This window comes from Aphelocoma coerulescens, chromosome 15, assembly GCF_041296385.1.
Source record: "Aphelocoma coerulescens isolate FSJ_1873_10779 chromosome 15, UR_Acoe_1.0, whole genome shotgun sequence".
In the NCBI taxonomy this organism is placed as follows: domain Eukaryota; kingdom Metazoa; phylum Chordata; class Aves; order Passeriformes; family Corvidae; genus Aphelocoma; species Aphelocoma coerulescens.
The window spans coordinates 8,728,879-8,755,919 of NC_091029.1; the positions used below are offsets into that span (position 1 = coordinate 8,728,879).

General features: G+C 44.8%; 1 protein-coding gene and 1 long non-coding RNA gene across 8 annotated transcripts in view; both read right to left on the reverse strand.

Annotated features, from left to right (window-relative positions):
- The window catches only part of LOC138119161 (uncharacterized), a 91,280-nt gene extending 69,868 nt beyond the window's left edge, over positions 1–21,412 (reverse strand). For 3 of the 4 annotated variants that reach the window (XR_011155409.1, XR_011155411.1, XR_011155415.1), the window contains exons 1-2: positions 20,989–21,412; positions 19,579–19,750 (exon numbers count right to left, since the gene is read on the reverse strand). This is a non-coding gene — a long non-coding RNA (uncharacterized lncRNA). Of the gene's footprint in view, positions 1–19,578; positions 19,751–20,551; positions 20,673–20,988 lie in introns of those variants that run through there. The other variant, XR_011155410.1, reaches the window with a different exon arrangement.
- A 1,404-nt stretch (positions 21,413–22,816) lies between these two features.
- The window catches only part of PI4KA (phosphatidylinositol 4-kinase alpha), a 54,691-nt gene continuing 50,466 nt past the window's right edge, over positions 22,817–27,041 (reverse strand). For 2 of the 4 annotated variants that reach the window (XM_069031129.1, XM_069031132.1), the window contains exons 51-55: positions 26,753–26,873; positions 25,911–26,070; positions 24,980–25,069; positions 24,697–24,780; positions 22,817–23,635 (exon numbers count right to left, since the gene is read on the reverse strand). In XM_069031129.1, coding sequence (XP_068887230.1) covers positions 23,584–23,635; positions 24,697–24,780; positions 24,980–25,069; positions 25,911–26,070; positions 26,753–26,873 — 507 coding nt within the window. In that variant the 3' untranslated portion in view covers positions 22,817–23,583. Of the gene's footprint in view, positions 23,636–24,654; positions 24,781–24,979; positions 25,070–25,910; positions 26,071–26,752; positions 26,874–27,041 lie in introns of all 4 variants that reach the window. The other 2 variants (XM_069031131.1, XM_069031130.1) reach the window with 1 other exon arrangement.

Sequence of the window (27,041 nt, forward strand, 5' to 3'; positions counted from 1 at the left end):
CAAGCTCTGCAGTAAAGGTGAAGCTTAACTATGCTTAAATGCTCTGCTGAAACAAAGGCTGGATGGGTTTCCTCCGATCGGCGTGTCCGGGCTGGTCCCCGCGGTCTCAGCTCTGACACTGCGGGCTGGCTCTCGGTCTGCAGCACAGCATCCCCAGGGCACTCGGGAATTGCCGAGAGCCGCAGCCCAGCCCCTGCGCGGGGTCCCAGCTGCTGCTCCCCTCCAATTCATTTGTGCCTGACCTAAGCCGCGCTGCGGAGCAGGGCTCGCTCCCTTCACCGGGGCGTGCCGAGAGCCACTGCCCTGTGCTTGGTAACACACGGAAAACGGGGGCAGGCACGGGGGGCACACCAGGCCCCAGCCCAGCTGCAGATAACTTATATTTGCCTAAAAGGATGGGTAAATCCATGGGCAAATAATCAAGTAATATCGTAACAAGAAGAGAATGATGATGAGATAGATGTGCCAAAGGAAGTGGAGAGTGTGACCAGCCTTGCTCCCATCGGCCCCGATGAGCCTCTGTCTTTATTGGGGCACCACAACTGGGGCACGAGGCAGCCACAGAGCCATCAGGCTGCACAGGCTTCAGTCAGGCTTCATCTTCCCTTCCTGGATTAACACCTACCAGGCTGCTCAGCTTTGCTTTAAACTTGAACAGAGAATTAGGCAATCCCCTCCTCAAGAAGCAGCTAGGAAAGGAATATGAAAAATGTCCACAAAATTAATCCAGGCCAGTGGCAACCTGAGGAGGGAGGGGGGGAGGGAGAAGGATTTATTCATTTTCATTACAATAGCCACAGAGAAAAGAAATGCTCTCTTGCCTCTCCTCAGGGACTTGAATTGAATTCCCAGGGCTGCCAATCAGATCAAGAACTTAACACCATTTATTCTGTGGGGAGCCTGTCTGGAGCCAGTGTGTCAGCATCTGGATGATGCCCTGAGCCTGCACAAGCAGAGCAGCCAGAATCATGGATCTGCCTGGCTTGCCATGCAGTGAGAGGTTCTGGACACATGCACAGAGAAACAGCTTCTCTCTCATTTATGGCAACATAAAGCTGGAGAGTCAGGGAAGCATGTATTATTTAATTAAAACTCAAACAGTAGAACATGAGTTTCAGACCAGAAATCATTGGTATTGCTGTAGATGACACTCCCACAAACCAGGATCTTGGCTCAGGTTCAATGACTGGCAACAGGCTGCCTGAAGTGGTTCCCATTTGAAATAGTTTTGCACCAATACAGGCAGGAATAGAGACCCAGCATGTTATGAGGCTGACTTTTCTTCTGGGGCAGTTTGCAAAGAGTTAAACTGCAGCTTATGTGACTTTTAGCCACTGATTGCAAAATTAATTCATGTTTCAGGCTGTAGAGAACCATGAACCACTCAGAGTGCCATGGGGATGATAAGCTCTTCGGTCAATTACTGCACAGATGTGCCCCAGTTTGGCTACCTCTCATTTTAGTAATAATGCTACATATATATTTCTATATATTTAGCCTATATAGATTTGTTGCAGTGAAAGCTGTAATCTATAACCCAAATATTCCCAAGTTGTATATTTATTATACAAAGTTTCCATGGCTGTTTCTACAGTAACAAAAACGGGTATTTCTGTCACCAGCAGTTCAATCTTTCCCTCACTGCAGTTTCATTTCTTCCACTGTGGTTAAATGTTCAAGAAGAAAAAACAGTGCAAAGAATGCCAAGTCCCCTTTTGTTCTTTCCTGGAGCATTTGTAGCTGTGGCATTTTCAGATATTGCTTAAAGCATGGCACAGCCAATGCAAGACACCATATTCTACCAAAAATCCTGGAAAGACTTCCTGCCAGTAAGAGACTGTTCCGAATTTCCTCAGAAACTGAAGAGCTGAGGGAATGATCTCCCACTGCAAACGTGAAACCTAGTCTTAGGCTGAAAAACACTCTGGTAGAATTTCAGGAGACAATTGGTTATCAAGAACTGGCTACTACAGCACACAGTGAATGACACAGAGGTATCATGTGCAAAGGTACCATTGGCATCACCTCATCTTTCCAGTGCATCATCACTAAACCAAAATGTAAGAAGACTTTGTATTCCATCTGGTGCAGGAAAATTTTCAGCTACTACCAAGGACTCCAAAGAGTAGTACTAGTGAGGAGAACGGATGCCATAACTTATATTGCTTATTTGCCTATATTAAGCTCAAATTATTTTGCTAACATCTATAAATGGATGCATACCATCCACTGGGAAATTCTCATCTTTCTTTTTTAAGGAAAGAATGTTTCTGCATAGAAATTAAGAGTTGGAGGGGCAATGTCTCATTGAAAGCACCATGGAAAAGATTATGCAAATAACTGCCAGAAAGGCAGGCTGTATTTTGCTGCAACTTACAGACTGATCCAAACTGAGAACCCTGTATTATTGTTATTCACCCATTTAAGGTCCTACTTTCACTTCAGTTTCCATAGAAACCTGTTGTCCTAAATCTGCAGCACTTATAGCCTTTTAGTGTCATGGGTTCTTTCTTTACAGCTCTAATTACACCATCATCCACAAGGGGAAATGGCTGGGATGCTTTTCCCACCACAGAAACATTCAGGAAGTGCTGCTCTGTAGACAGAGGGAATATAAAACCTAATCATAAACCTTCAGATATCGTCCTTTTTGGACAATTCCCCTATGCTACAGCTGTAAGTTTTATTGTTTGGGTTTTGAACATGGGCCATGGCAGAAATAAGAATGGAATCTGCAAAGAAAAAGAAAATTGGGTTTCTGCCTTTTCTCTGTCTTTTCTGGTCTATGGTAAAGAACAATTATATACAACCAAATAAAATGGAAAAAATACTTGCAAATTAACTGCACTGGTGTCACATGGATATTAAATACATAAGGTTGAACAAAGCTGTCAAGGCATATGGTCCAGAAAGACCTCCCACTGCCAAAGGAATGAAGCTCGTGCCCTTTTATTAATTTACTTCAGCTCTCAGGTCTGCATACAATTTTCTTCTCAGCATATGAGGGGTTAAGGTTCCCACCTATGCATTCCAGATAGACTCAATAAGACTTTTTCACTGTGCTAATATAAAACACACAGAGACCTTTGTCTTCCTGCATGCTGGTAAAATGCCCGTTGTGCTATGCAGATTATTATTATTATTATTTCTGGCACTGTCACTTCTAGCTATGGTGCTTCAAAGCAATGATATTAAAAACATAAAGGCAGACAGCCCTTTGGAAATAAGGAATTGCAACAGCAACGCAAAGAACTTTTTATAGCACCCCTTATTGAAACATCTGGAGGAAGTAGCATCCAATGGTTAGTGAAGACAGCTAAAGAGCCAGGACTCCTATGTTCTGTTTCTAGGTCTGTCACTGTCACTGACTTCCCATAACCTTGGGCAGGTGCCTTAAAAGTTATATAAAAGTGGTATCTACCCAACCTTGCTTCTTTATGAGAGGTAAAGAAGTAATCTAAGATTTGCTGAAACTTTCCTTTATTAGCAATAACAAAAGAGATGTTATTGCAGACAATTTTCTGCTATCCTGCAGTGGTACAAACATTTTCAAGGACACAGCCAGCCATCATCACCCAGAACCAGCACTTACCTCCCACAGCTCACTTACTCCTCCCATCTCTTCTGTCCTTACTGAGGCTGTGTTTCCACCGGTTGGCAAAAGGAACACTTCTTGTGAGCACTCCCTAATTTTCTCCAAAGCCAAAAATTTTGCTGTGCCCAACAACTGAAACAGTTTAAACAGACACTCGGCTTAGCATGGGGCTCTTCTGGTGACCAGCGTAGAGAGTAACATCAGTTGGTGAGGCAACATCTTTTACTAGCACAGCTAAGTTTGGAAGACAGTGTCTTCCTCCAATCTAACTGTGATGTATTTTCTTTAGGGGAAGAGAATAATGTTAATGAATTAACATCTGACTGACTCCCTGCAAAGTCCTGACTCAGTAATAGTGTCTCCAGCACAGAGGTTACTAAGCAGTTACAGAACTTTTACCATAGTCTTTCCAACAAGGTGTTTTGACATTATTTACTCTGCATAAAGCGTGTTTAAGAAAAATTAAAAGTGAGGCCCATAAAATGAGTCTTTCTAAAGGACATCTTATCTTTTAGCAGTTTGGAGCGCTTTACCAAACAGCTCCACACAGGCAAAAGGACATTGTGAGCAGTAGCTGGAGCACTGAAGCACTGCTGTCTTTTTTTTTTTTTTTTTTTTCTGTATTTAGGCAGTGCTCCATGCTCAGACTGTGCCTGCTTCAGGGGAGGAGAGAAAAGCGAGAAGACAAGAAAAAAAGATTGTTTGCGGTGTTCTTGACATCAAAAACAGCAGCATCATGTACGGGGCAATTGCAGTTGTGTTAACTGGCTCCATAACAATCAGAAAAACATCTAGATTTCCAAATCTACTTCGCCTGGCATCTCAAATAAAATGATTTAAAAATAGAAGTTGTTGAGACAAAGGTAATCCTAAGGTGGCAGGTGGAGAAAATACAAAATACAACCCTGGTTTTTGCTATATTCACAACACAGTGTGGTCCTCAGAGTTTATTACCACACAGACCTCAAGCGAAAACAGCAGAAACATAAAAATCATGACATCCTGGCCATACACACACTGCTCTGAGCAAATGAAGCAAAAGAAACATCACGAATATTTATTTGGCTCTTTTTGTCATTGCTGTGCTCTTGCCATAATTTCTGTGAATAATGAAGCTTCATGCTTTCCATGATTGTCTGCATCAGCAAAAAGCCACTTGCCTAAGGTTTTTACAGAAACAGAACAACAAAACTAATCCCAGCAAAATCTGCACCACAACTATTTTCATTGTTGGGGAATGTAAAACATTAGTCATTTAACCACAGTGACCGCAGTTACCAAGTGCAGGCAGCTGTTTAAAAGTCAACTTATGACAAAGCAACTCATTCCTTACCCTTCAAAATGGTACAGAAATCCAACTTTTGAGAAACGAGTAAATTCAAGAAATTTACATGGAGTAGATCTGCATTTGTCAGGTAAATTATCTTTTTGTTTGGTTTCATACATCCTGACACTGCAGAAGCAAGGAGCTGCCATGTTTTACCAATACTTCCTGAACAAAAGGGGCTTCCAAGCCAAACCAGAGGTCATGCTGACCCCACTAGCTAAGGCTTTTAATCCTCATGAGCTTGTGTAGTCTGATACAACTTTGCCCTCATCAAACTGTTACCTGTTCCAAGTGTTTGCAGATGTTTTCCAGCTGTGTCAGAGGCTACCATTATGACTTTGTTGTTAATGACACTTGAATGGTTTCCTTTAAAAATAGTTCAGGCCCACTTATGCTCCAGCTGTGGGGGTGAGGCAGAAGGCAGGCTCAGTGTTCCCAGCCTGCTCTGCCAGTTGTTGCCATGCAAAACAAGTGCAGCTCTCACATAGGATGAGCAGCACGTGGGAACCAAATCACTGCTTGGGCACTGGCAGCCCTTGCAAAGATATTTCCAAGCCATGGCTTGGGGAGAAAAAGAGGCCACCAAATCACTTGTTTCCAACCAGCTTATGCTTCAACATTGAAGCAGCCTGTGCTGTGGGGTACATGAGGGCACATTCTTCAGGGACATAACACTGGCTGGAAACTACTCAGAAACAAAAGAAGAAAATATGCTTGTTTTCTCTTGGGAAGTGCAAGAATGTGGTAGTAACTTTTCATGCAGGAGAGGTGATACATAAACCAGGTACTATAGGTACAGGCAATAGTTCATCCTATAGGGAAAGAAAGAGTGTGGGAGAAGCCCTTGTTTCTTGTTGCTGGAGTGTCCGTTAACAACACTGTTCTCCTCGGGGTCAATAAGCTCCATTTTTACCCATGCTGGGTGGGGACATTAATCCCAGAATTAGCACAGGTGTGGGAGAGTCCTCTCTGCTCCCTTGGTCAACATGTCAGACTGAGCCTGAGCTCTGCACCGTACTGCAGATCTTAGTACTGCATTCATTGCCCGTGTCCACAAAGACTCAGTCTTTCATTTTGTCCCATTTCCCGACATGACACACTGTGGAGAACACAAGAACACAACCATGGACAGCTGTTAGGGCATCCAGGAGGGGCTGTGCTGTGTGTTAGGAGTGTGTGTGAAAACACCTAAGCTCACAACAGAAACTCAGCAGCTCCAAAATGGAGTTTTTCCTTCAGTATTCTAGTTAATTATGGCTTACCTCACGTCTCCCCTCAGAAATCCCCTTTGTCCTTTCCACTACCGTGCTATTAAGTGTATCATGCTCAGTCACTGACAGGTGACAAATGAAGCGTAAGTTGGCTCGCCACACTGACCCTTCTTGGCAGGGTTTACCCAGCTGGGCCTGACCTTTTCTTGCAGGCTAAGCAAATGTCCCTTCTCTGAAATTCTGCTCACAGGATGCTGCTTCGTGGCATAGAACCAGAGCTGAAGCCACTCACTTCTCACCACGGGGTTCAGAGGAGTCCTCTCCTAGCACCTCAGTTAAAATCATCCAGAAAGCAGATACAGAAGAATGTGAAGAATATTCTTTTGATAAATGAATTATAATGATAAGATTTCTTTTCCAGGAGAAAGGGTCTGAGGGAAAAATGGACAATTGCTGCAATGCCATCCATCCCTCCAAGCAAAGGTAGTGTGTCTCTCATTAAAATACTGAATTTCTGTACAGCTGTCAGCAAGCACAAGTTTTCCAAATGAACTGGTCAGCAATAACCTGTTTTCATGACAGCTTGCAAAGAAGGGAGCAGGAGGGGTGATTTGTGCCCAGTATAAAAATAAACCACAAAGACATCCCATGCAGCAGACACACAAAGCTGAGCTCTGCACATCAGAATGCTCCCCAGAGGAGTCAAAGAATCAAAGCAAAGAAGCAGTGATACAAATAGCCTGACTTTTTCAAATACATCAAAGGCCAGAAAACAAGTCCCTCTCAACCTCAGGGACCAAGATAGAAAAGATCTAATAAAGAATTCAAATGCCATAATCACATAATCCAGTAAGATACAGTTAAACCAAAACACCTCTTTAGCAAACATCTGTAAGTGAGACAGGAAACGCTCCAAAATGCTAGGCATGGATGGCTCCCTTCACTTCTCCCTGTTAACACAACACCTCCTGTCAGCAAGACAGATCTGAAAGGTTCATTCTTGGTTTCAAGTTCCCACACAGGAAAATAGGAAAAGGGAGAAGAGCATCTCAACAAAAACAGCCAGCACAGATCAACTGGTCACTGAGAGCTGAGCAGTACAGAATGTGTGCTGGACTGACTTGCCATGGTGAAAGCTGGTTAAGATATGTGTGGGAAAGATGAGAAGGGTAGAGGTTGAGAAAGAGAAAAAAAATCCTCCCCAGATTGCTGCCAAGGTAAGTCCATTTCTGTATCCTCCAACAATACTCCACCCTTTGTTTTCATTTTATTCTGGGTACATTCCTTCCTGTCTTCCAGTCCCACATGGTATTTTCTTCCTTGTCATCTCTGAATCTTTCCCTTTTGTATTATCTAGGACTCCATCAGTCATTCTACCCAAGTACCTGCTTCCCCAGGTGCATCTCTTTCATCACCTCCCTGCCAAGTCTGCCAAACAGGGAAATGGCTCACTTTGCCATTGTACAGCAGTGGCAGCTGCACTGATTATGGTGAGTCTGAGGCAGGCTGACTCTGATGCTCTCATACAGCAATCATACATGTCACAGAAAGAAGCTTTCCATTCCATATTGGCATCAGTCAGGAACTTTGTCCCTCCTTTGACATATTGGGTAGGACTATCCCCTTCCCCTTCCACACTCAAACATGTGGACAGGAACAGACTTAGGGGACAATTCTGACCTCATCTGAGTAAGCAGATCCAGACTTACGAACCTCCCTTTAACAGAAAGGCCATCCATAGCCTAACCAGAGTAATCAGGAAGAACAAGTTTTGCTGACGTATGCATCCCTTAAGTATTTGCTTTTATACCAGCTCCCGAGTACAGTCAGTGAGCAAAGAGCAGTAAATCTCTGTGAAACACAGCAGGGGATGGCAGCACCAGAAAGGGTCATTTCCTCTTGCAGAGACTAGAGCAGGCAAGTGCTGTTCGGTGGGTATAAAGGGAAAGGAAAAGGGGCCCCCAGCTCCTCTGATACACTTGTATGTACAGATGCTTCTGCAGAATCCTAATACTGTCCAGTGAATCTGTACTTAAGTAGTAGAATTAACATTTGTAAATACATCAACCTTGTACTGGAAGAATTCCACTCATGACTTTCCTTCCTGTGCAGCCTCCTGTCATTAGCCTCTCTTCTATTGTACAAGCCTGTTTTCTCTGAGTACAATATTCCTATGAGATACCTTACAAAGTTGTCATACATGAAATCCCTATTTATGCTTGGTCTTTGCATATTAAGTGCTTTAATTAATTTGAGCTTAATATTTTTAAATTGAATGTTAAATCAATCCATCAGTCCAGGTACACTAATCAAGTTTTTATGGTCTTCCTGTGTTTACTGTATACTTTTACAAGTGTTTTAAGATGTGTTGGATGTATTTTTTTGTTTTACTTGTATCTTGGTTTCAAGGCAGATTTTAAAAACCCCAGTTGCAACAAACAGCCCAGCCCCCATAAGCACATGACCCTTATCTCAACTAATATCACCCCTCTGACCAGGAGGAGCCATTGGTGGATGGAGATGGTCTGTCAGAGGGAGAGCACCAATCACCTTGAACCAAAGGGGTGGGCTGTGGGCGGACTGTGGGCGGAGCAAAAGCTATAAAGGGAGCAAAAGAAAGACACGTGTCTCATTCTCCCTTCCTCTCCAGCTTGCTAAGGCAGTGCTGGAGAAACCTACCCCTTTCTAGGGGCTTTTAGAAATAGATTTCTTTTTGACCAGCCTAAACTGCAAGTTTGTTTTTTTTTTTTCTCTACCTGAGGTTCAGAGCTGTCTTAAGCCTAAAGTTCCTGAATCCCTGCACTCCTGGGGCATACACTCGAGCCATCAGGATCCCAAATTTTTTTATATTTTGTTAGTTTTTTTGCAATTTTTCAATTTTTCTGTTTTAATAAATTGTTTTAATTTCTACAAAGAGTTGTCTCATTCCTCACAAAGTGCTTTGCTGAAATCTAGCTAGATGATGTCTGCTGATGAATCAAGATGGTTAAGTTTTCTTATTAAAGAAATGCATTAAATTAATTGTAGACATGAGAACAATACAGAACTGGTGGACTCAAATGTTGCTGCAGAGCCTTAGAACACAACATGTATGCTCATGCCAGCAGCAGTTTTGGATGTGATGCCTCAGTTTTCACAGCAAGTGTAAAGTGTAGGCACCTACACAAAATTCTGGCAAGGCATGAGGAGAAATGCTGGAGTTCAATGAAAAAGCACTTTTTCTTTTCTGTAAGTAATCATTATGGAGAGGAGCACAACTCAATGCAGCCATTACAATTCGAAGAGTGGGAATTAACTTACTGGAAAAGGTTGAGCAGTAACCCAGACACGACTCCCATCTGGAACTAGGCCAAAAAGGGTCATCAGCTCTTTTAAATGCTTTGCTTTATGCTATATGAAATCACTTTTTGTTGATGCAAAACATGACAGTACTTGCTAGGGTATTCAAGAAAAATCCATTACCTTGATGTGCCACATACACACCTCTGTAACAGAGCAGAATGTGTGAGCACACTCACACCAATCATACAGCGAATTTCGGAAAGAGAGTTATAGCAGAAATGGGAGGGAAGTGCTGAATTGTTGTATATGATCTTTTACATGGTGAGCTATCAGTTGATTTATGTAGCAAGTCCCACAGAGTTAGTTCATGATAAATTCATGAGGCATGTGCTTTTGATCGTGCAGTGCTCTTCTCATGTCTTGCCGTTTTCAGCTCCCCCTTTATCCACCTTCTGAAGACATTATTCTACCTCATGTGGTAGATTGGTGCTATAGACAATAAGGACTAGTCTGCATTGGTTGCCTCTGCTGACATGCCACATCCTGGGAAGAGATACTTTAAGAAGACAGAAGTCCAGGAAATAGAAGTGCAAGCAGGCTGCTTGGAGGCGTTAAGTCTCTCTTAACATACTCAAGCATGTATATCCATATGAAGAATAAAGAGCTGATAGGGACCAGTTTTCAATCAGCTGGCTTTAGTCTAAGGTACTCTGTATTATACATGCACAAAAGCACTCCCAGCTTCACAAGGCACTTAGTGGACAGATGACTTTCCCTGCTAAACTGGGTGAGATGAACTCTTTCAAGAAAGAGAGAAGCAGTCTGTAGATTTAAAAGGTGTATCAGCTCTTGTTTAAGCTTCAGATGTCATAAAGTCTTCAGTCTACACTCACTCCCAGTTTAAAATTACCCTGCATAAGCATGGCTACACCTAAGGAGTAACCAGAGGCACTGCAGCCATGGAGCCCTGCACAGGTTAGCCATCAGATACCAACCAGACTTTTGGAAAGGTAGTGCAGCCCACATACTGGTACTGTACTGCTTTCAGTAGGCACCTTTCGGATCAGCATTAAATCCGACTTGGAGCACACTGGGGCATTCCCCCATTCTCAGCCTTAGATCTGCTCCCACTGAAGCCAGCAATAATCCTGGTGAACATTGCATGAGAGCCTGTGCAAGCAGGGAAGATAATTCTACTCAAGCCCCATACTGCTTTATAGTTTGCAATTGCTCAGTATCCAGAAATGATGTTCCATAGCTAGTTTTAGAGCACAAAGGCATCCTTGGGTTATTTTTGTTGGGAGTACAGAGTAGGAATAGTCAGGATGGCATTACTACAGTGGCATGACAGTAACAGTTGCATGACAATGTGATGCAGCCCAAACCAGCATATCTACAAGTCACAATCTGCTTCTGCACCTTGGCAAATAGTGACCTGTGGGAAGATTGCTGCTTTTCAGCACAGACAGAACTTGATAGGAAGAACAGAATCATGGAAAGATCTCTGGCATCTGAACCAACTACTGTGGTCTGAAGAACTGTCATGAGAGCACGTTTCAGAGTCAAAAGGCTGTGTCCACCATGGGGTAAGGAGCACTGACTTGGAGCAAGCAACACTGGAGCATGCATGCTTTAGTGAGAGAATGCCCAGACCTGATATGTCACAGAAAGATCTATGTCTCATTTTCCCCATCTGTAAGACTAAACAGCTGAGACACACAGGCGAGGAACTGCATGAGCTAAGGATTGTGTGTTAAGCTTGCACATTCTTGCTGGAAGGGATATTCCAACCAGGAGGAATTTCCTGACATCAAACACCCACTACACCTCCATTTGGTAAAGTGAGATCCTTTGGAGTCCAGGTACTTGGGTCTGATTTAGAGTGTACGGTATAAGAACCCCTGTCCTTTTAAACATCCTCAGTAATGTGGCACTTTCGAAGACACAATAATTAGCATAATTGTCAATTCAGCCTCTAATAATGTACAATGTGCTCATTAACCCAATTAACCCCACACAGCACAACAACCATCACAAACAATGCAACTGATGCAGTGATGGGGAATGGATGCTTGACAGCCCTGCCACATCCCAGCACGATGAGCTGACACTGGCAAGGGCTGAAGGCAACTCCCAGAGGCACAACCCCCACCAAACTCAGAGATGGGGCATGCTGCCACCTGAGCTGGTGCATCAGCCATGTGCTCAGCTCTCTTCAGCCCTGTCTCAGGGCAATAGAGGAGTTTCTCCTCCCACAAGGTTTTTCCTGGTACATTTAATTAGGTACTATGTATCAACACCCCCATATGCACACCCCATTTCTTCACCCCCCCCCTCTTGCTGGAAGAGTCTCAGGTGGGATTCACTCGTCTGCTTTTGCTGCTGCTTAATTCAGTCAGGCTGGTAAATAATTCAGCAAGCACTCAGCCAACAAACAAACAGGCAGGCAGCACAAATGGCCAGACATGGAGATAGAAGAGTGAGAGACTGAAAGAAAAACCAAATGGGAGAGTGACAGCTTTTGCTGGAGCTCCTTTTCTACAGGCAGGACTTCAAGCTGTGCCTACTTCTTCATTCCCGGTGGTTACACTCTCATCCCATAAAGAAGCAGGGAAATTTGTCCAGCTGACACTGCCATGACCTACTGACAGCTCACTGGTTGGGGCCTCACTGAGTGACCACATAGCCTTTTGAATAAAGTTTAGGAAGAGCTTCAGTGCCTTGCTTATGCTCTTCAGCTTTGAAACCCTTCAAGACGGGGACCAGCAGCTCTTGGACTACAGCTGGACTGTAGGAGTCTGCATTGACTCAAGCCTTTTTAAGCCTGTTTTCCCAGCTATAGAAGAGAAGATGAAAATCGTTCCCCACTGGCATCCCAGCAGGCCCAACAAACAGAAGCAATGCTAGGGGCTCAAGAGTCCTTCAGATGAAATGCCAAGGCTTGGCAGAACCTTTAGAATTCTCTGTCTGCATCAGTGAATATAGCAAAAGATGGTATCATCAAGCACCAAAAATATTAATTCCAGCCTTCCATAAAAACTGATAAACATAAAAAATATATCCCAATCAAAGCAAAGGTTTGGGATGATTCAGGGTAAACACTCCACTATTCTGTCTAGTAAAACAAACAGTAACCCAAAACATTTGGAGTAGACCTTTCTGTAATGCTTAACCTTAAAATAGTAATGAAGTTTTAATGAATGATATTTTGAAAATGTTTTCTACACACATAATAAATTAGCATAAGACAACCTTATTAATACAGCTAGTTTGAGCTAGTTATGTGAGCATGCCATGAGAAAACCATTGTATGAAGCTAGTAAGGAAACTTCTATGCACCACAAGTTTACTAAAACAGAATCCAAATCAGCAAGCACTATTGGGAGACACAGTGATAACGAGACCACCCATTTCTCAAACTGCTGGGACCCCTCTAGGCCAGGACTAGTGAGGGACACAATGACAACCAGCATTTAGGGGTAGCTTGCACACAATGTTCTCGTTAGGTAAATGCCCTGACTCTGTGCTGATGCCTTGCTACAAGATATTTAACGAGTTTGCATGTGAGGACTGTCCTGAAGTGGCAGTGGAAAGACATGAATTTCAAAGGAGGTGACAAAGCATTGTACAAACATCTCTTAGATTATCAATTCCCTCAATCTATCATTGGAGCCACATAATTACATGATAGTTGCCAAATTTCATTATGCAGAAATATCCTTTGCAAGAGCAGAAGACAAGCAGGTTGGTTTATTAACATGCTTCATGTGAATATCCTCTGAGTCTCATTGAAAGGGATATAAAGAGCAACAGAAGGATAACTTGAGTAGGTGTACATAGAAAGTAATTACAGCAGAATGAAGTTTTTCGGGCTGTGAAATAACGAAGCATTTCCTCTGCCAAAATAGAGAATGAAGTAGCAAGCAAGAGCCACAGCTCAATGACCAGTTGCAGAGGTTTACATGCTGGACAATTTAGGGTGAGAGCCCAGAAAGACACCCCAGGGAGAAACAGGTGCCTTCTGCTAGTGGGTAACAAGTCAGTCAGATGATCAGAAAGCCAAGTGCTCTTGGAGAGAAGGTTGCCCAAGTAGTGGCTGAGACACCATTACACTGTGGTGACTGTTAAGCCAGGTGTGGCAGCCCCATGGCAATGTGTGCTGGCTGACTCCTTGGCAGCTCTTCAGTTGCCTGCCAGCCACAGAGAAAACGGGTTAAAAGAGAAGTGGGGCTGCTGCTGACCAGGTCTGGATACTGCTCTTGAGTTCATGCCCAGATCCACTTGGGGTAAGCAATGAAGTCATGTGAAAGCTTCTTTTAGCAGCTCTCAGCAGGGTCATGCAAACCCCTTCTGCTTTTGGCTCAAGGAGGCTCCTATTGCCCGAACCTTGCTCTGAGATTTTGTTTCAAATACACACAGGTCCTCCAAGCATAACCATGGCCAAGATAAGCCTGGTTGCAAGTCAAATGTCCAGATGGTTTCCACCCCAAATCCTAAATCCCACCCTGTCACCTGGAACTGAGCCCATTCTGCTCAAATCTCAGCTTGCATTTGGGGGAAGCTTGACTCCAGCTCACTGAAAGGTTCGCAAACCCAGCCCGTGTTCTGGGTTTGTAACAAGCCCTCCAAAACAGGCAAAATGGCCTTGGCTTTAAGTTTCATCTGGACCTTGTTGCCAGAGTCATGGTGTCATCTAGTGGTGACAGCTTGTATGGGCACATACACGGTATCCACCTCCACTTCGCAAACATCCCCACAGGGCATAGTGCAATTGCAGGTCCGGTAAACGTCTTCCAAAGCACACCACCTTTTTCAAAGGCAGAACAGCTCCACCATTTCAGTAAAAGCCATTCGCACTTGTAGGACAGCTTTTCGCAAAGGCTTCCAAATAAAGTGAATGGCACTCTATCACTTCTACACAACTAGTAGACAATCTCCTGGGAAAAGGGCAAGCCACACCAATTTTGAGGGATAGCAGTCAGCAGCAAGGCTCAGTTGTGAACATGTTTTATATTTAAAAGTCATTCTCAGTATAGAAGTTACATCTTTTGAAATGTCCCTTTTACCTATACTGTAATAATGCTCAAAAATCATAGTAATAGATACAAGAGGAAAAAGGACTCAAATTTCAATTTGTACTTTGAGAGCTCTCTTGCACAGGCACACATGCCTAATTCTCAAGAAAGGGCAGCTGATTTTTGGATTCCCAATTTATGTCCAGCTGGGGGCAAGTTCAAGGACAGTGCAGCCAAAGCAGCTCCCGAAGTCACAGCACATCTTTTGGAAGAGATCAAGTGCCTTAGGTCTCACTTCAAGCATTTCTAAAGGGATTTGACCCACCATATATTCTGTGTGACAGAGTTCTGGCAACATGAAGTCCTTCTCCTCGGTGAAGCTGGGAACTGATGTACCTGCTCTTAAACCTACTCTCGTTTTAATTCAATGAAATTTAAGCTTAAGAGTTTTACCTCTCAGCTAAGACAAAGCAGGAACACAAACACGATTGGTTTTCCTGGCTCAGCTGATGGGTAGGAACAGAACACCATCAGCCTTGTTCCCATAACCTCAGGCACTGCACTGAGTCACTTGTCCCACACGCTGATAAGAGCTGCATCTCAAAGGAAAGAAAACTGTTCAAATTGGAAGAAGGATCACAGTGTCAGCAGAGAGGCAAGAAAAAATTGCCGATTTCAGCACTGTCCTGGAAATGAAGTGGGTTTTCAGGTTCCTGAGGTCTCTCTGTGGTTTCATCGTGGATCCAGCTCAGGTGTTTCCTTGGCAGGTTTGTCTTCTAACTTAGAGTTTAATCCTTCCCTCTGATCTAGTCCTTCTGTCTGCAAGCTAATGAGCTTGAAATTACTGTATATTTATGTGTCCCTTTGAGCTCTGATCTGTGACACAACCACAGCTACAGCTGGACTTGCTTCTTTCTTTATTGTCTAGAGTTGCAGCCTGAAGGCCAGGCTTGATGCTAAAAACAATGAAATTCAAATCCCAGTTTACATGTGGAGTAAGAGGGAGAAAGCACTTTTCAGAACCCTGGTTTCTTTTGGGATCTATCCTGAGACACTGCATTTTAAGCCTGGTAACAGCACAGGCCAGGGCTAGCTTCACAGCAGAGGATTCCACACACCCATTCTACCTTGGTCACAGACAGCATAGGGAAGACTTTTAACTACAACTTGCCTGGACTCAAAATGACCGCAGGAATTATCCAAAATCAATGAACTCTTCATAGCTGCACCAAAGTGTTTTCTTCCCTTGGATCTGTTTTCTTCCCCCATCCTATCACCTGTGTTCCACTTATTCTACGAAGCTTAAAGATGTCATTGTGCCATCTACCCACAAGGTCTACCACAAAGGTGAAGCCCAAGGCAAGTTGCTCAAAGGTAAGAGAAGAGAGAATGCTCAACTACTGTTATGTGGAGCAGGTTTTAATTTTTAGTAAGTGCACAAACCTAAAAATAACAGATAATTTACATCAGAGCCTGCATATAGAGTACCTTCCACCCCAAAGAAGCTTTCAAAAAACTTACATATACAGAACCACAGAAATGTAGCCACCTCTGGAGCTGATTACAGCTGCTGCTCATCCAATACAGTGTGATAACAACAAGGAGAGCTACCTCAATAAACCTCAGGGTTTTTGGTAAATGCACTATGGATTTCTGCACGCTTGCTATACCAGAGGACACACATATATTTAGAGGTTTCACTGAGACAACAATGCAGAGCCAGCAAAATGTATTTCCTTTTTGTCCCTTGGAAGGTCAAAAACCTCTCCAGTAGAATATGCCAGAATACAAACAGCCAGGCTCTTGGGCAATTTCATATCTGATATTCAGGTACTCGCTAGCTCTACCACTCAGTGCGTGCCGTGACAGATATGTCACAACTAAAGGTCACGGCAAGGTTTTCCCTGCCAGACTTGCCCGCCTCACAGGAAAGGCAGATTTGTGCCTGCTCAGTTGCTCTGTCCTGTGTCCCAGGCACGGTGGCTTGTTTTGGAGTGCCCTCTGCCGCCCAGTCCCCAGACCTCCGAGCCTGCGGGGAACGAGGCCGGGAACATGAGTGGGATCTCTGTTAAGGACGGACAGCGGTCAGAGCCATTCAGCTTCACGTGCCGGTCCAGAGGCCCCCGCTAGAGCCGAGCCCTGAGCTCAGCATCTGGGTCTGACTACCTGAGCTCTAAAGGTTTGCAAAGCACTGCCACCCACCAGAGATAATTGATTTTCAGGTCTGTTTTCTGGGCCAACTCTATGTCAGCTCACCTCCCACAAAGCTCTTGCCCAGTTCTTCTCATCTGGGATCTGAGGCAGAAAAGGCAGCACATACCCCTTGCACGGGCACTGCTGGGATTCTTCCTTTGCAGCCATGGGAGGCAGCTTTACTCTTCACTTCCACCCAGCCCACCTCATCTAAGTGATGGGTAACTCCTGTCTCCAAAGGAAAATAGGAAAGCTGACTAGTCCAAGATGTGGAGCCAGGAATCCCTCTGGGTGCCAGCAGGCCTCTGAAAACTGCACAGAAACAGCTTCTATCTAGGTGGCAAGAGATCAGATATTCTAGAAGGTTCTAATAACTTATAACCAATAATACCAGGCTAAATTCTTTAGTCACTCCATTATCCTCCCAGCTACAAAAATCCTTACACTACCCTTACCCTTTTCTGTTCAAGCTGGTGCAGGCAGCCAGGCCTGACACCAAGACTGAAGTTTCTGACTCCCAATGCCAGAATATAATGTGATTTTTACTGTTAATACAGTTCTTTCAATAAAGTTCTTTCAAGCACAACACCCGCAAGTATCTTTATTAGATCACTCACTCATGTCCAATCAGCTACACAGGCACAGCATTGTCCTGCACAAGAAATAACTTTGCAGTATGTGCAGAATTCTCTGTGCAGTGAGGTTGGGTACTACAAAGCTGTTTGGTCTGTGCTCGAGTCCTGTGAAATTCTCAACAAGGGAATGGTTTGCAGGTGTGCATGCCAAGATGCACACATACAGCCTTCACCTGTGTGCTAACAGCAAGCATCTTAAAAAAGTTGAGATGGCAGTCAAAATGTAACTTGCACTGGGGAAGAGAACTACATGAGAGTAATATATTATTTTATCTCTTTTATTTTTGTTATCCAGAGTCATCTTCCTCTGTGAGGTATTGCTCCTATACCACTACAAGGATGGAATTCCATGACTCTTCCCTTCTTATATCTGGATCGAAGTTACCATCCCACATGTTCACTCCTAATCAATACATGCAGCTGGAACTGTCTCCTAGATTTTCTACAGTTCAGACATTTTTTCCTCTCTGACAGCAAAGCACAATTTACTTTATCAGGCTTGTCACTGCAAACTGGGACTACTTGCTTAAGAACAAACCAAGACACAGTCCTATCTCTGTCTGTTGCCCATGAAGGGTTTTTGATTCCAAAAGGTGTATGTAGAGTATCAGGGTATGTAGCAGTCTTTGTGTGGGCACTTATGAAAATAACTTCCAGTTCCCTTGCCCATTTGGTTGCCATGCTTTCCTTGGGAAGCGATACCTGAATGCAGTCAGGTAGGTAACCTCTCCCTTCAGTGAACTGCCAGCCACTGTTGTTTGCCTGTGTGATTACTGTGATTACTTATCTGTGTCGTGTCACCCCTGTCAGGCAGCAGAGCCATGTGTAACATTCATTAAACTTAACACAAGCCTGGTCACAGTTTTTCGCTGCCACAGTAAGCACTGGGGCTCCCCATGGCTGTGCTGACTCTGGAGAGGGCCATGTTAGAGTAACATGACTCACAGCAACACTATCACTGCTATTAGGCCACTGATATTGTACCAAAAATAAACACAAAGGTGTCACCTATAACTACAAAGCTCAAGTCACAGGGCTGCTGCCGTGGCAAGGGCCCAGCAGAAACCCACTCCTTCTGGGGAGGCTGTGCTAGTTACCAAACCAGCCGGTGCCAGGGCTGCACACTATCAGAGTTCATCTGCTCCTGCCAGCTAAGGAGCTTATCTAATAATTACACTATGTCACCTTACAAATCTAGCGTCTTCAGGAATATAACCCCTGTGCCCTCCCAAATGCAGAATCCTTACTGAAACAGATGAGGCACCAAAAAACCACAAACAAAACAACCCACATACTGTAGGTAACAGTGCGAGGCAGGAATCCTTTGCACGTGTCAGTAACAAGGTTCTACCAGAGAGCCTTTATCTAGAAAGGATCCATTATGCATGCTGTCTTCGAGCATGCCACATGGTGCCCAGCAGATTTTAGTCCTTGTTACATGGAACAAGCAAAACCGCCAGGTCTTAACACCAAACAGCACAGGCACAATATTTTTCATATGGTCAAAGAATTAGTCAAGTTTGAAGCTGTTTCAGGACAAATTCTTTTGTTTACTGCCTTTTTTTTTTTTTTTTTTTTTTTTTTTTTTTTGATAGCATTCATGTGGAAAGAAAGGGAAAGGATGGACATATTTATGATGAAAAGGAAAGAAAAAGTCTGATCCAAACCATTCCATTGGCCACAGTCCCTTCCCCCTCACCAGCATTCTTCCAAAAAGAGCTCTAGCTCCTCTTCCCATGCTGGTTCATTTCATTGGCTCCTCCACCGAGCTCCCATTCCCTGCCCACATCAGCCCTGATGCTCTGCAGCATGCGCTGGGTGTCTGCAGGGGGTACCGTGACCCTGCAGCAGCCAGAACATGACACAGGCACGTTGTGCTTGCGGAGGTGGATTGCTGAGCTTCAGTCTCTAACACACATAATGTGATTAGCATTTGAATAGTGCTGATCAAGTTACCAGTAGCTCTGAACCCCGGGTCCATCCCATGCAAATGAATCACATAAATTTTGCTCTTTTCTTAAGAGCTCTTTATATGCACGGCCAATGCAGAAGGAACTGCAGTGGATATTGCCCTGGGAAGTCTGTCTCTCACCATGACGGGGAATTTCTGAGAGTGGAGAAACCATAGGAGCATCTTTCCTTAGTTTTTTGGGGTTTTTTTTTTTTTGGTTTTTATTAAGAGCAGTTTTCTCCCCTTTTTTTGATGTGTCTTTTCTGCCAGGGCTGCGCAGGCATCAGGACATATTTTGGCATAAGGTTCAGAGACAAAACCCTTCACAATACCTTCATGTAAGTCTTAAATTAGATCTGTTTTAATTACCTGAATAACTTCTGAAAGTCCTGCCAGCCTCCTTGTGTCAAGGACATATCCTTCCCTGGTGGGAGGATGAAGGTGAGATAAGTCTGTGGTGTCTCCAGCTGCACTGATTCAGTATTTCAGAAGAACTTGCAGTACTGTGGGGTGTGTTAGTATTCTCGCCTCCTCAGTCTCCCTGGAGGAAGAGACAGGACACAACCCATTTAGGAAGAAGCTTTAGGGTACTGCCTTGCATGATTAAATGTAAACTGCATAATCCCCTCTGTATCTCAGTGGACACTCAATTACAGGGGAGTTTACTCCCGCCTCTGTGCTGTGGGAAGGGAAGAAGGCACAGTCAACTTGAGCAAATGATATCTGTGGATGTCAGGTGAGCTCTGGCACACACCAGAGCTCACCTGACACTGCAGTGAGAAGACACAGGAGCCTATAATTTCTGCTAACATGGAGATTTAACACATTCACAACATTCTGCAAGATTCACAGCAGAACAAAATGATGCATCCATGATATCTCAAATGCAGCCTTTTTAGTTTTTAGGACCATACTGCAAACGAGCTTGTTCTTACAGTAACTACACTCAATTGACCTCAGCTGCTTTCCTTCCTCTGAACAAACTTGAGAGAAGAAACTAAGACCACATCAGCTCTCTAGACAACCTGATTGAAGCAAGCACTGTGAAGAACACTCCCCGATACAGAACTGTGGATGGCCTTAATTGCATTCTAGCAAATTCTATGCATCCTATGCTAGAATACACACAAATTGCTATGTGGTTTGAGATTTGCGACTAGGAGCGACTTTCTGATCACCAGAGCTCCATTTATTATTCCTAATACTATTATTCACCAATTAATTACTCACTTCTAGCCCTAGATATTTTTAACATGGTACATTTATTTTGAGGTTCAGGAAAGTACAAGCACTTAAGCATTGACCTGAATTAACAAAATATTAGAACTCCTCACCACCTCACCTGAGAAGAAGCCTTCACATCTCCTCACTCCACCTGCTCCTCGTTAAAGGAAAGGTGTGAGGAAGTTTACCACATTTGTAGTGTCAATCAGCTCCTCTCCTATGGAGGCTAAATAGGTTCAACTAGCTGCAGGCACAGAGCATCAAAATTACTGCATGTCCCAATTGGTTATATAATAAATCTGAATAAAATCAATAATTAAAGCAGTTCTTGCATACTACTTCTCCCTGATGAGTGTCCAAACCTTTTTAGAAAGGCAGTAGCACCTCCCCATAATGAGAAAAGGGGCTCAGAGCCCACTTCGCTGTGAGCCACCCACTGCACAGGCAAGAGACAAGACCCACTTTAACACCCATGGCAAAAGCACGCATATAATATGAATGCAGCCCACACTGGAAAAGGGCCAGGCTGTCCACTGCACCACGCACAAGACCCACCCTGACGGCAGAGGCAAAGCACGCTGCCCTGGCTGCCCCCTCTCCGGCTCCCTGAGCTGTGACCTCAGCGCAGCTCACTTCTCTGCAGGGACCTGCTCAGTCACTCTGGCTTCGGACTAAGAAGGTCCCCGGCCCCAGGGACACGTTGGGAGCGCCCTCGGCAAAGCAGAAACTCGCTAGGAGACATAAAAGCTGTCTTAGAGATGCTCCAAAATGTACACTATCACGCGGAAGACGTGGGCACAGTCGTATCGTCGATCTACCATCCCCTCAGAGACCACCATGCACGGCTGGACCTGCCGGAACAACCCAGCTCCTGAGGAACGCCCCGGCCTGGGCAGCTACAGCCCCCCAAGCCATGCCCCCCTCGGGCCCGTGGCAGCCTTTCGGAATGCGTGACCCTCGCCACAGCGCCGCCACTTTGCTCCTGGGGCTGGGCGTTCTCTCGGGACACAGCCCCACTTCAGGGCTGGGCCCACCTCACGGCAAGGCCCCTCCCCAGGGCTGGCTCTCCCTGGGGACACCGGCCCCCTTCACCTCCCGGGGCTGGCTCTCCCTCGGGACACCGGCCCCCTTCGCCTCCCGGGGCTGGCTCTCCCTCGGGACACCGGCCCCCTTCGCCTCCCGGGGCTGGCTCTCCCTCGGGACACCGGCCCCCTTCGCCTCCCGGGGCTGGCTCTCCCTCGGGACACCGGCCCCCTTCGCCTCCCGGGGCTGGCTCTCCCTGGGGACACCGGCCCCCTTCGCCTCCCGGGGCTGGCTCTCCCTGGGGACACCGGCCCCCTTCGCCTCCCGGGGCTGGCTCTCCCTGGGGACACCGGCCCCCTTCGCCTCCCGGGGCTGGCTCTCCCTCGGGACACCGGCCCCCTTCGCCTCCCGGGGCTGGCTCTCCCTCGGGACACCGGCCCCCTTCGCCTCCCGGGGCTGGCTCTCCCTCGGGACACCGGCCCCCTTCGCCTCCCGGGGCTGGCTCTCCCTCGGGACACCGGCCCCCTTCGCCTCCCGGGGCTGGCTCTCCCTCGGGACACCGGCCCCCTTCGCCTCCCGGGGCTGGCTCTCCCTCGGGACACCGGCCCCCTTCGCCTCCCGGGGCTGGCTCTCCCTGGGGACACCGGCCCCCTTCGCCTCCCGGGGCTGGCTCTCCCTCGGGACACCGGCCCCCTTCGCCTCCCGGGGCTGGCTCTCCCTCGGGACACCGGCCCCCTTCGCCTCCCGGGGCTGGCTCTCCCTCGGGACACCGGCCCCCTTCGCCTCCCGGGGCTGGCTCTCCCTCGGGACACCGGCCCCCTTCGCCTCCCGGGGCTGGCTGTCCCTGGGGACACCGGCCCCCTTCGCCTCCCGGGGCTGGCTCTCCCTCGGGACACCGGCCCCCTTCGCCTCCCGGGGCTGGCTCTCCCTCGGGACACCGGCCCCCTTCGCCTCCCGGGGCTGGCTCTCCCTCCCTCAGGGCTGAGGTCGAGCCCCTCCCGCCCCTCCCGCCGGCGCTTGCGCTCGCCGCAGCCTCGGGGGGGCCGCCAGGGGGCGCCGGGGGCCCGGCCCAGGCCTGGCACCCCCTTCCTTCCCTGAGGGGCGCGACCCGGACACTTGGGAAAAACTCCTAAAAAAGGGGAAAATCCCCTAAAGAGGGGACAGCCCCTGTGTTGAAGAGCCCATGTAGAAAGACAAGCATGTAGAAAGGGAAAAACCCCCCAAAAGACCTGTGTCCCAGCCCAGGATAGAGGTCCTTAGTCAGCAACACTGGGGAGCTTTACCTTAGTCCTACATTCCAGCTCTTGCACTAAACATTTATTTTACGAATAAAAAATGTCATTTGAGATGGACAAGCAACTGAATAAGAAATTAGATTTCTCTATTAGAAAGAAAGGGCATAATATAATGAACAGTACACAAATGTGCAGGGTGATGTATATAAACTAAAAACAGCGCAGGGCAAAACATTTGCAACAGACACGAAGTCTAAGGTCTTTTATTACATTTTATAGATTAAATATATCTTCCGTAGAGTCTCTTTTTAAAACACACAAAAGGAAAAAATACATTCTTCATGTACATATGAAATACTGACCACATAGCAGGGACCATGTACAGTGCAAAGTATGAACACAGCTACACAGACATCACCACCTTGGATGATTATCAAGCTTTTTTCTACAGTAAAACTGGACCAAGTTAACATTTCTGTTTCCAAAGAGAAATCCATACCCTTCCCTTCCATGGCATTTTGTGGGATTGTGCAGGAAAGGGTTTAATTTACTTCTTAAAGATATTACAAAATCCTTGCATTGCATGAAAAAATATCAAACTCCTCAAGCTTTACCACTTTCACACATTCATAATCATAATACAATTTTTATTGTGATTGCAACCCAACTCCAAAAATCCAGGGAAAAACAGCAACATATATAACCTGGTATAGAGAAAGGAATGCATCAGAACTGATTGTTGCAATGTCCAGGAAACATGTACCCAACATGTACACACACATACACAGAGGGTGGAAGATAGCGAGGTGTGACAGAGCATCTCCTGTTTGTCACAAGTTCGGAGTGAGGGCACGGGGTTGCACATTTCACTTCGGCAGTGGATCTCTAGTGTCTAGTAGGGGATGTCATTCTGGTAGTACTGGATCATGTCGTATGTCCTACTCCTACAGAAGAAAAGCAAAGCCAGAGGTAAGTAAAAGTTTAAAAAAACACTGCACCCATTGTCAAGAAACATTCACCAGGATCCCACAGAGTCAAAACGGGAGTGAAGGAAATCAGCTGCTAATCAAAACTAGCCCTCCACTCTTTGAAGGCATTGTGAAGGCCCAGTTACTATTATGGACAGCACAAAACATCCTGCTCTTGTTTAAACTAGTTTAAACAAGTATTTCCACACTTCTCAGTGTGGCAACAGCATCAGCAGCTTGGATCCTGTGTTTGGATAAGCCACAAGGCACATCACATGGCACTTGCAGTTTGTTTTAGGAGAAGGAAATGAATCAAGACCATCATGGCTGCATGGAGACAGGATTATGTGGAAATAAAAGTTACCTTAATTAAGGAAAATGCTAATAATGAAAATAAAAGTGATGGGGAAATAACAGCATTAATAGCAGCATCTCTAATGAGTGACTGAGCAAATGAATCTCAGCTTGTTACAGATAACTCAATTATCCATGGGCAGAGCTTATTCAGGTCACAGATTAACCATGCCACAGGTAGAAAAGCTCAAGCTTGTCAGAACTAAGATGGCTCAGAGTATTCAGTGTCACTGCCTTCAGCCCCCCCAATATTAATCTCATATTCTGAGCAGGTGCACTGGAACATCCATTTTAGTGGGGCTGTAGCTGAGGCAGTGAGTGGTACTGCTCTCAAGCTGACCCCATATGGAACTACACAAGAGTTTGTATTAGGCTCTCCAATATATCCCCCAAAGTCTGTATTATCGAGCATAATAAAACATGCACTTAAGATGTTTAACTACTACATTTATTTAAACTAACCAGCCTTGCTATTTGACCAGCCTGGACCTAAGTCTTCCTTCCCAGCACAAAACAGAGGAGATGCAGCACATTCAGAAGCAAAGCTGCTATCCTGCACTATCTGAATATCATCAACTCAAAAATTTTTCGTATCTGACTGATAAAACACTACTTTTCAGCTCTGCTCAAAGCCTGATTACCTTCCTTTAGCCATAGGGAGAAGACATGCATAGATGCCAAACCTGTTGCTGAGGAAACAATTCTGGATGATCTTGATGATGAAAGTTGCAGCCTCCCGTTCAGTCATGTTGGGGCTGAACCTATGTCTATATGCAGAAAGTCACAATAAAATAAGAGAAAATTAGTGAGTTTTCCTTTGTACATGATACAAATGTGTCTTTGCACAAGCTCAGCCAGGTGTGATTTCACTTGCTGCAAGTATCTGGTTCTTGTGAGACCACTTGGTACAAATTACCTAACATTTTAATAAAAGCATTTTCCAGTTCACACATATTGCTGACTTACTTCAACAGCTTGATTGTCTGCCCTCGGAAACAGGGCAACCCTGTATCCAACATCAATGTAACCAGTGAGACCACAGCATCCATGTAAGGCCTAGAGAAAAAGAGGACAAAAACATCAGAGCACTCCTGCAGCCTTAGCAGGTAAAGCAGGCAAGTTGAGGAGTTCAACGAGCTGGATCACACCTTTTTCTGTAACTAAATCAACACAGAAAATCCTCTTACATTTGCTGGTGAAGCTACACCATTGCTTGCAATCTGTCACTTTAATTAAATGTCACTCCTTTATGTTGGACTGTCAGATACTCAGAATGCTGCAAGATGAAGTCTCAAGAAGGATTATGCAAAGTAATGCTTTAGCAAACAACATTTCTTTAGCATCAGAAAGGTGAAGCAGTGCACCAAAACAGTACAAAAGGCCGAAACCAGCAACACCACAGGAACATATTATCTTTTAATCTTAATTACCCTGTGTAATTCTTTGCTACATCAGCCCAGCTTCCCTTCTCCTTCCTGTCCTCTTGCTCAGAACATTTATTATCTACCAAGCTATTATTCTGCTACTTGAGTGGCACATTTGCCTTGCCACAAAAATTTTGTCCAGACTGTTTCCCCTCAAGGAACCAAAATGGCCTTGACTCCAAGACAGTAGTTTCTTACTGTATTAACAGTGCACTAAATCGTGTGAGGAAATGTGTGAAACATCACTATTATAAATTGAAAATATAAAATCTTAAAATATAACATAAGAACAGAAAAAATACCACAAAGATAAGATGTAAAATAGCAGGATTATTACACTGTTTCAAAGTCTGCAAGAAATACCAGGACAGTCAACAGGCTCAGACTCCCTACAAATCAACTTTATTATTTATCTTCTCATCTGGTTTTGGGCATGCAAGAGCTTCCAGTTTGAGCAGCTAAGAATATCTTACCTGACTGCCAGATAGCCTCTGACACACATCTCCATAAACCATTTGAATGGCGTTGCCTCCATTTTCCCTCCCATTATCATCACCATCTCATCAGTCAGTTTAATGTCAGGCTCCCAGCCCAGGTTTCCACCAGGTGAGCTTTCAAACATGAATCCAAAATCTGTGCACAAAAGATAAACTGCCTCATGAACTTTGTTGGTTAATTGTGTGCTGTTAAAGCTGAAAGAAGCAAGAGAGGTGGATTACATGTATTAATACAAACATTTTAACTCTAACTGGAAAAAAGCTTTGGTGAAGTATAAGAATACCAACAAAAGCATCATCACCATGACATGAGAATAGATGTAAGAATGGTGATATCAAATAAACTGCTGAAATATTTGTGCAGTTCCAGAAAAGCAAAGCTAAAGTAGAGGTTACAGCCTCACAAAATTATATAAATTTACTTATCAAGTTTAATTCATAATTTAATAATAATTCATAATTTAATTCATAATTTAATTCATAATTTAATCCTTGCAGTGATGAAAGGAATCCAAAGACACATTTCTATAATTACACACATACATGCATGTACCCAGGCATGAGTACATATACACGTGTCATCCATACATACGTGTATGCAATCTGACAAAACTTTGCAGAGCTAAACTTACACAGAAGCAGCCAACACAAATACACAACACTTAACAAGCACGAAAAACTTCCATGTATGTTTACAAACTGTGAAATCAGTATACAGATGGATATCAAAGGGGAAATGGCTTATTGTCTATTATCAGCAATACTTAACAGCAGAAAGCAAAGGTAATAACTGACATTCAGAGATACATATGACTGACCAATATGAATGATGTGTCCCTTTTTGTCCAGCATGATGTTTCCATTGTGCCTGTCTTTAATCTGGAGCAGGAACAGGAGCAGACTATAGGCAGCCATACTGCGGATAAAGTTATAGCGAGCCTGTACAAACAACAAGTTAAAACAAATCAGAACAACTTACAGAATTTCATAAGTCTCCATCAGGAGATGAGACAGATGAACAAAGTTTTTTTTCTTTTTTCCATTCATGATTGGTTTGAAGTGATGTTCAATGATATCCTCCATACATCTATAGCTGCAATAACTTCT